Genomic DNA, 10,275 nt, shown 5'->3' on the forward strand with positions numbered 1-10,275 from the left:
TCTGTAAAGGTGCATGTAACTTAATATTTGAAATAAACTAGGACATGTTTAGTTTGAAACATTATTTTATCCTTTTCTTTAACAAAAAAATCCCTCTTATAACCCAGCTTCTGAAGTTTCACCAAAGAAGGAAGGACAGAAGGAAGGAAGGAAGGAAGGAAGGAAGGAAGGAAGGAAGGAAGGAAGGAAGGAAGGAAGGAAAGAAGAAAGGAAAGGAAAGAAAGAAGGAATGGTAAGTTTGCTTAGGACTGTGTAAACTCTTGACATTTCTACTTCACCAGCTGCATAAAGAACAAATCATTCATCCTTTCCAGCTTTCTCTTAGCAACGCTACAAAGCAGACCATTGGCATTTTAGACTGGAAATGCCCAAAGAATATCAGGTCTGGGAGGGAGAGACTTAAGAAGTCTCATAAGGTATTACATTGTTAGCACTTCCAGGTGGCTTGTGTTTAAACAATTCCACTCTGTGAAATTTAGGTCAAAGCATAACATATATTAGAATGATCTTTTTTGTCAGTCCTATAATTTGCCATTGGTTATTGTGAGATAGGATTTTAAAAATTGTCCACAAAGTAGATTTAGGAGTTTTCTAGAAGGGTCTCAGGGACAGAGAGATTAGGGTGGTAAATATATACATATATATCCACACCTATGTATATGTAAATATATATGTATCCTTCTATGTACATATGGCACATAATAGTGTGACAGGAACAGAGCAGGTATCCAAGTATTTACTGAGCTCAAGTAAATTCAAAACTGTATCACTTATGTCAATTAATAAGAAAAATAGCTTTTATTTTAATAAATTACTTTTTTATTTTATTTTAATAAATTACCATTTTCTAAAAGAAGTAAATTGGAAAGCAGAAGGTCAAGACCTAGTTTTCATTCTTTCACTGTCCTTATTAAATAAAAGATTTGGAGTTGACTATAACAATGTCACCTATCAATATGTACAAAATTCATTTTGAAAATTTTCACCAAAATATGTGTCATTTGTCAAAAAGCTTAGTGGGCAAGCAATGAGCATACTTGTTTTTTCCTAAAAATAAATTATTTGAACAATAAAATTCTGAGCCTTTAGGTAAAGATCTACACAGAAGATATATGAGGTGGAAATAGAAATAATAATAATAGGTTGAGAGGTGAAAAGTAAATAGAAAGTGAAAGCAGGAATTTGAGAAGCTTTCAAGCATCATGAATAAGGATCTGTGCATAATTATGGGAGAGAACATGCATGTTGTTGGTACAGCTTTAATTTAACTGACATCCCAGGCAGAAGTATTGTTTATACTCTCTCCTCTGTGCTCCCATAGCACCTTTAACCTTGTGAAGTAGGACTTATCACACTTTTAAATGACTTGGTTATCTCTTTATCTCTCTCACTAGACACACCTTTAGGAAAGGGACTGCAGTGTGTTTGTAAATTTTATCCTCTATCACAGGAAGCCTTTGACATGGAGATACACAAGTAAACACAGTAAGTGATAAATGTGCCAATAATTGCGTAACTAAAGGGAGGAAGAGAGGAACAAGAAGGAATGAGAAGAATACGCCTCGGAAAACCGATCCCAACTAAGCTATAATCAGCTCTGCCAAGTTCCTAAATTCCAAAAATTCATGCGTTTCTCCAAATGTAGAGGAAGAAGAAAGATATTAATACATTAAAATGACAGTCTTTTGTAATTTGGAACTTTGTCCTCAGATTCCATTCTTCACTTAGTATCGTAATAATTTCTCCAAAAAAAAGTGCTCTGACATATCTGATAATGAGGAGAGCTTGGGCAAAATAAAAATCTCTTTTACAAAATTTTTGTAGCACTTTTTATTATAATGTCATGTCTTTTGTGATAGTAGAACTATCTATTGATAGTTCTATTGATTCAAATTATTCTTATGTGGAGTTCTACCTAAGTATAGATGATGTGTCTAAAACTCTCTTATCTTAAAGGTATTTTTATAACTTTATATAATGAACACCATGAAAGAGGTCCTCCTACAGATTTGTCTCTTGAAATCTTTCACTGCTGAGATTCTGAGCACTGTTCCTAACATAGCTAACCTCGTATACAATCAACACTGCAGCACCAAAAATCACATGAAACAAGTTGCTCCTCGGAAGCAGGTATAATAAGTATCACTGCTGCTGCCATCAAATTCCTAAAGTTGTTTTCAGACCTAAGATGGACTTTACTGATGGAGAAAAACTGATATTACATTATATAAAATTCCAAATTCTTTTCCTATCCAGGTCACACTATTCTCCAAATGAGTACTTTAACTTATGGTGACACATTTACACTGCAGCCTATTTCCAAGTGTCTACAACAGACTCGTTCAAAAGAAAAATAAATAAAAAATGTATGCTTAATGACAAACCTAACACCAAATTTATGAAATCACAAGCACAAATATTTCATCCGATGACTCTACATCCATTCCATATTCTATATAAAGTTTTAACTGTGAAGGAAGTTCCTGGAGAGGTTTGGTGTCACAAGATTGTTTTTCAAGCAGCCTCACAGAGAGACATTAATTACCTTGATGAATTTTCCACAGACTAGAATTTGGTCCATGTCCTTGAAGGCTTGGAAACTTGATCTATCAGCAAAGCTGGAGCAAATTTACATCTCCAAGGTGGATTTACAACTCAAACAGCACAAAACACTAGATTGATATATCAAGATGCAAATACATTAATTTATAATAAGAACCATCAGTCTCAGATGGACTAAAACACTGCTGGGGCAAGCTAGCACGTTTTCTTTCTGTGGACAAATCTAGATAGAGAACCAAATCATACTCAGAGGTTAATAACTGATGATGAAAAAGCAGGACAAAGGGAATACATTAAATAAGTTAAATGCAAGACAAGAATTACGATTCTCGTTCTACTACTTCCTGATTTACCCTGATATTTCAGATGAGAGATACGCAAGCCACCAGACTCATCAAGTAGCCAAGGATCTACTTCTTTGGAATGGCATTGGCTGGGAATTGCAGACTCCTCTGTGTGGCTAATTAATCCCTCTTCTGACTGTCATATTTTTCTTTAGCTATCTTAAATCTAATTCTGGCAAACAATCAGTTCCTAAGGTAACATTTGTTGTCTTTGGCAGTACTATTTACAGAAATCATCAGATTTATTCATTTTTCTTTTCTTCTTTTATTTATTTATTTTTGTTGTTGTTGTAATTTTTTTCTTCTCTATTCACACTGGCACCACCAGACAAGTCTAGGTCCTCACTTCCTTATGACAGGGGCCCACTTAAAACCTGTCTTATTGCCCAACTTCAAAGATAACTCCTATATAAATTTACCTTAAATTTGGGTTTTATACATCTTTTCCCATTTTCCAACCTTCACTCATACCAGAAACTCTCACTGACTCCTACTGCCTTCATGTTAAATTTGAATTGCTTAGCTTGCCATTCAAATTCCTCCACATCTTGCTGAATTTATTACCATTTTTCAATACCATGAAACTACTACTCTACTCAAATCTATTATCTCTTCATATTCTATGTGCACCCCTAAATTCATGCTTCTATTCATTCCTGGGGTCAGCTCAAGATCTACCTTCTCCAAAAAAGAAACATGTCCCAAATGAAAGATCAGAACAAAGCTCCAGAAAAAGAAGTAAACAAAATGGATGTAAGCAATCTATCAGATGCAGGGTTGAAAATACTAGTTATGAGAATGCTCAATGAGCTCAGGAAGAACTTCAACAAAGAGATTGGAAACATAAGAATGGAGATAGAAAACATAAAAAAGAACCAGTCAGAAGTGAAGAGTACAATAACTGGAATGAAGAATAAATTAAAGGGAATCAATTAGATGAAGCAAAGAATCGAATCAGCGATTTGGAAGATAAGGTAACAGAAAACACCCAATCAGAACAGCAAACAGAATTTTAAAAAATGAGGATAGTTTAAGGGGCTTCTGGGACAACATCAAGCATATCAACATTCACATCATAGGGGTACAAGAAGGAGAAGAGAGAGAAAGCAAGGAATTAAAAATCTATTTGAAGAAATAATGACAGAAAATTCCTTGACCTGGCAAAGGAAATAGACATACAAGCGCAGGGAGCAATGAGAGTCCCCCAAAAAATGAACTCAAAGAGGCCCACACCAAGACACATCATAATTAAAATGCCAAAGGTTAAAGACAAATAGAGAATCTTAAAGCAGCAGGAGAAAAGCAGTTAGTTACCTACACAGGGAACTCCCATAAAACTATCAGCTAATTTCTCAACACAAACTCTGCAGGCCAGAAGGGTTTGGCAGAAAATATTCAAAGTGATGAAAAGTAAGGACCTACAACCAAGATTATTCCACCTAGCAAAGCTATCATTTAGAACGGAAGGACAGATAAAGAGCTTCCCAGACAAGAAAAAGCTAAAGGAGTTCATTACCACCAAACGAGTGTTACAAGGAATGTTAAAGGGACTTCTTCAAGATGAAAAAAAGAATAAAAAATATGAATAATAAAATGGCAATAACTATATACCTGTCAACAATTACTTTCAATGTAAATGGATTAATTGCTCTAATTAAAAGACATGGTTGAATGGATAAAAAAACAAGATCCTTACATATGCTGACTACAAGAGACTCACTTCAGATTTAAAGACACACAGAGACTGAAATTAAAGGGATGGAAAAAGATAATTCCTGAAAATGGGAAGGAAAAAAATGGGAAGGACAAAAAAAAAGCTGGGGTAGCAATATTTATATTTAAAAAAAAAGACTTTAAAATAAAGGCTATAATAAGATACAAAGAAGGTCCCAGTAATTCCACTTCTGGGTATTTATCTGAAGAAACCCAAAATAGTAAAATGAAAAGACATATGCATTCATATGTTCATTGCAGCATTATTTACAGTAGCCAGGATATGGAAGTAACCTAAGTGTCCATTAATAGATAAGTGGATAAAGAAGATATGGTACATATATAATAGAATATTACTCAGTTATACAAAAGACTGAAATCTTGCCATCTGCAACAATGTGGATGGACCTAGAGGGTATTATACTAAAGGTGGTAAGTCAGAGAATGAAAAATGCCATATGATTTCACTTACATGTGGAATTTAAGAAACAAAATAAACAAACAAACAAAATGGAAATAAACTCAAAGATACAGAAAAGATTTTGATGGTTGCCAGATGGGAGAAGAGTTGGGGGCATGGATGAAAAGGGGGAAGGGATTAAGAAGTACAAATTGGTTGTTACAAAATAGTCATGGGGATGTAAAGTACAACACAAGGAATATAATCAGTAATATTGTAATAACTACATATGGAGTGAGATGGGTACTAAACAGAAGGATCACTTTGTAAGTCATATAAATGTGTAATCACTATGTTGTACACCTGAAACTAATATAATATTGTATGTCAACTGTAATTGAAAAATAGAAACATTATTTAAAAAAAATAAGATGTATCTCTTCCACGAAGATATCTCTGAAAGTCCAAATCTGAAACTGACTTTCCATTCTTTACATTTTTTTGGTATTTAGTATATCTGGAAAATAATTATTATGTGTCAATATACTATCTCCTCAATTAGAATAAGCTACTTACAGATGGAAACAGTACATTTTCACCTCTGTTATATTCTGATTCTTTAGTTCCTTAATATCAGTGGTTCCCCCCAAAAATAATAATAATAAAAAAAATAGGTGCTTAGCTCTGGCCCTGTCTCTTGTAGGTAAAAATACTGAACTTCCTTCAGAGCCTAAGATAGAACTGGAAAAGCATTAACCCTTAACAGGGACAGGAGCTGCCTCTTGAGGTGTTCTTGGGATATCAAAAATTCATGGCTTCTTCTAGACCCTTAGAGTGATTTCAGAAAATCAATGCACTACCCCACATCCTCATTTGCTCTCTGTACTGTTTGATATTAGAGTTGAAAACACCTTTCAACTCCTATTAGTCTCACTGTCAGTCTCAAAGTAAGACTGTTAAGCTATAAAAATAGACTAGACCTCTGTTATATCTGTTTTAAATCTAGTCTTTTATGAGATTGTCATCAGAGCATTAAACAGCAAGAACAATACAGGAGGTAGTTATAGAGAAAAGTGTAATAGGCCCCTGGAACATGATGGCGGAGTTGATAAAAGTCATTGGTACAAAAAATGAAAAGCAGATTTGTTAGGTTTATTGGAATAGCACAGAGATTGAGAAGAAAGTAACCTTCGCTATTTTAGCTACCATTTAGCTTTTCAGTATTCTTGTATAATCATACATTGGTGGGAGGCCTGAATGGAAAGTGCTTTAAAAAGACCTCCCAACATTTGTCTAACACAATGAATTGATTTGCAAGAGTATCTAGGAAGACACAGTTTATTGTATTTCGTACCACAGCACTGCTTCTTGTGGGGAGGACATCCAGAATGTTGTCAACAGGGTCTTCTGTAATTATGAAAGACATGAAAATACACACATCGGCTTATATGTCATGGAATTTGGCAACCCCGCATCAGAAATGTTGGGGAACAATCTGGCTAAGTCTTGAAAACAGGAAGGAGAAACCTAATTCAAAGTGGAGTGAAGGTGATAATCTTTCCAGGAAGGAGGAAATTGCCAGATTAAACAAAGACAATTAAGCCTGATTAGTTAATTATAAAAATATAATCAAAATAAAAAAGTTTAATTGTAGTAAATAAAAGAAAAAGCTGTATTAAAATGGGGAAAATAATAATTTCCTGGACAAGGAAAAATTCATTTTTAGAGATAGGAAATCAACAAAGAGTTTGGAAGGTACTTGATTGTCTTCCTAATAGTAAAAAAAAACACAAAAAAAAACAAAGGAGGCTAATTATGCTTACTGAATACAAATTATCATAATATATTGTATTGCTTAACATATAGATTAATTGAAGATATTGGAAGACAGAATTTTGTGAAATAGATCTAACATTAAAAACAACACAAAACAAAAAATTTTAAAACTTTATACTCCCAGGAAAAGTGTTTTCTATTAGTGAGTGTTAATTTCTTTCTTTCCTTTTTCAGACATAATCTTAGAATTCTAATATAGCTTCCCACAGACTCATAAAATTAGACAGGAGCATGGAAGCCATTTCATGTATTCCACTAACTTCCCAGTTTAAGTACACATAGATCGGAGTAAAGAGAGGACCAGTGTTCCTTTTTATTTGTAAATATGTGCAAATAGGAGCTTTCATAGCTTCTTCTTAAACCCTTGTCAATTCACACAAAAAATGTGGCTCTTTAGCCCATATTTCATATTTTTATGCACAGCAATTCAGTAGACAAGATATATGAAACGATTATCTATAGGCTGCCTCTGAGAGTAAGCTTCAGGACCTTATGATCATAGTATCTATTTAGTCTTGTATCTAGAAATCTGCCTTTGTTTTAAATCTAGTCTTTTATGTTTGCTGTTTTTAAAACAAAATATTCCACTTACCAACATAATGTATGCCACATTTAAGTAGTTGTACCTGGTCTGAAGCAGAGCTGGTGAGTGAAAAATTAAATTCCACCTATTTCCTCTAGATCTCACCTGCCTTGTGCGAATTTCATACTGACATTTACATTTTCCTCATTCTGAATGAGTACATAAAGTCCTCACTTCGAATAAGAAAAATCTCCCTTGGGCAAAATATATTCGTTATCTACCTCACACACCAAAAAAGTATTTTCTACCTTCACTCAACTTTCCATGTACCTACAAAGTAACCTAGATTTAAAATGAATTTTCAAAAATTGAAAAATGTAGAAAAACAGATTTTAAGAAGGAAGCTTTTTACTCAAATGTTCTTTTATATTACATTCTTTATATGATAACATATTTGATTCTGAAATTTTAGGTTACTTTAGAGGTATTCTGAGCTCTGAAAATGTGCATGCTTGCCTGCTGATTTCCAAACCAGAAAGTAATCAAAAGACTATAAGAAATTAAAAATTCACCTTGACATCCACCATCAGAACTGCTTTTATTGTACAGAGTATCAGTCCAATAGAGTGTGAATGGTTTTACAACCTTTAAAGTCTGTAGTTTAAATTATTGTTTCTTATTTGGCCTCACATTCCAATTTCTTCTAAAAAACATGGATAGATATACTTGTCTACATGCACATAACATTTGTTAATTCATGTTCCTATCCTCTTATACCGACTTTTTACAAATTGAGCAAAGCAACAATTCCATCGGGAAAACGCATGCCATGTATCTTAATATTGACACATTGTGCTTTATGTTTAATCAAGTGGTTAAGCTTGGAAAAAGAAAAGCTGTGAAAGACAAAAATCTTCTCTTTTTAATAACAGTTATTTTACATATAACTATTTGAATTAAAAATAAAAATTTGTGTACATGATAAAGGACAACTGAAGCCTCTAAAACTATGTCTTGGCAAATGAAATGTTTAAAGTTTTTAAATATTCCTGAGTAAAAAATGTATATCTAATACTATGTTTCCATTCATCTATTTCACAACAGATACCTCATTTTATTAATCCAGATAGTTACACAGCAAAGTAACTTTCTTTTTTATTAGATCATGAAATGAGTCAACAAATATTTTCTGCAACAAGAAGTTTACAGAATATTCACTTTGAAGCAGCCCACAAAGAACATGCGATGTTTTCTGGGACTGTGGCTGAAATGATAGTTAAACTTCATTTGAAACAAGAGGGCATTGCCATCAACGTACCTTGTCCTTGGGTTACTCCGTAAAATTCAGCTGCTATCCTTGCCGCTTCCTTGCGGTTTCCTTTCACAATGTAGAAATGACTAAGGATGGCCAGGCTGATTTTCACAAAAAGCTTAAAACAGAAAAGTGAAAGTATCGTAAAGTAGACATTGGATAACTGTTGAGCGAATGGTCGGCTTTCTTCTAACACCGACATTGCTGCACACGAATCTGCGGCCGTCTTTAGTGAGAGCCAAGTCTCAAATGTGCCTGGCTCTCGTCCGAGATGCCCCTGAACAGCTGGTCCTGAGGAAAGAAAATATCAGCTGGTAATGATGCCTCCAGCTCAAAACATTTATACTGTCCATAAAAGTTCCTCACAAACGCTGATTGGTCTGACAATATTCCAGGGAAACGACTGCAACACGTGCCTGATTTGCAAGACTCCTGACTTTGCTCAGAATGTCAAAATCAAGGTATTGAAATTTATGTACAGATTATTTCCTCTTTTTTTTTGTTGGTATCTAATGAGCATAAACACTTTGAAGACTTTGTGTGTACGGGTCCTGTTGTTAATGTCAGTGATATTCACAATAGCAAGGTAAAATTAAATCCATCAATTTAAGCCTTTAAAACGGTCCTATTTGTAGATAATGAGCTAAATCACCAAACAGTCCATGACGATTATCTTAACGACGACTCATCAAAGTATCCAATTATGTTGCTTCAACTGTTGTCAGAAAAAATTTTTCTATACATGGATTGACTAGAAAGCAATAGAATAATAACTTCAGACTGTTCATTCATCCAGTGAAAACTTTTCAAGCAATTACTACGTGTCAAACATTTTTCTGGATGCTGGGGAGCCAAAGAAAAAATGAAATGTCCCTGCCACAAAGATTTCATAATTTAGAGGAGGAAAAAGAGAAGACATCAAACAAATCCAGGTGAGGACAGGGTATGATGGGATCACAAAGAGTCAGGGAAGGCTGCCTGGAGGAAGTGGCATCTACAAAGAATTATCAAGTAACATTAAGTGTTTCAATCTAGACTGCCTCAAACCAAGCAAAACAATATACTTTTTAGGCCTATAATCTTTGTTAAACCCAATTTGATTTATTTTATGAATGAAATGCAACTGTTGATAAGGGCATCCTTAAGCAGGCTATATTTTTAAAAAGCCATAAGAAGAGAGTGGCAATATTTTGGTACCTTAGCCAAAAATAATATACCAAAATATTAAATGGCATATTATACAGGGATGTTATTTATACATTTATATGACCAGGTTTGGGGCCTGTTGATTGATGTACTGTTTCCCAATTCTTCTGAGAATCTCCAAGATAACAAATAATAATAAAAAAAAAAAAACATAAGAAAATAGAAATGGCTCTTTTTGGAATAAATGAGCATATCCATGATTGGTCATATTAGTAAGTATTGGGTGGTTATCTGCCTTGGTGTACGCTTTTTATGCTGGGTATCTTATCTGACTGGACTGATTTACATAAGTATTCCTAAGACATTGTTGTAAACTAAATATGTCAAATAAAGCAGACTTCTTCTTTCCCGACTAGTTGAATGGTGCCTAGAAAAATAA

At 34.0% G+C, this 10,275-nt stretch overlaps 1 protein-coding gene across 2 annotated transcripts in view; it reads right to left on the minus strand.

The window, feature by feature from the left end:
• The window catches only part of ASB5 (ankyrin repeat and SOCS box containing 5), a 53,171-nt gene extending 43,162 nt beyond the window's left edge, over positions 1 to 10,009 (minus strand). Inside the window, exon 1 of one of the 2 annotated variants that reach the window (XM_081047060.1) lies at positions 8,697 to 10,009. In XM_081047060.1, the coding sequence (XP_080903186.1) occupies positions 8,697 to 8,892 (196 nt within the window). In that variant the 5' untranslated portion in view covers positions 8,893 to 10,009. The remainder of the gene's footprint in view (positions 1 to 8,696) is intronic. The other variant, XM_081047062.1, reaches the window with a different exon arrangement.
• Positions 10,010 to 10,275: the final 266 nt, after the last annotated feature.

Source organism: Rhinolophus hipposideros, assembly GCF_964194185.1.
Source record: "Rhinolophus hipposideros genome assembly, chromosome: 4".
Taxonomy (NCBI): Eukaryota; Metazoa; Chordata; class Mammalia; order Chiroptera; family Rhinolophidae; genus Rhinolophus; species Rhinolophus hipposideros.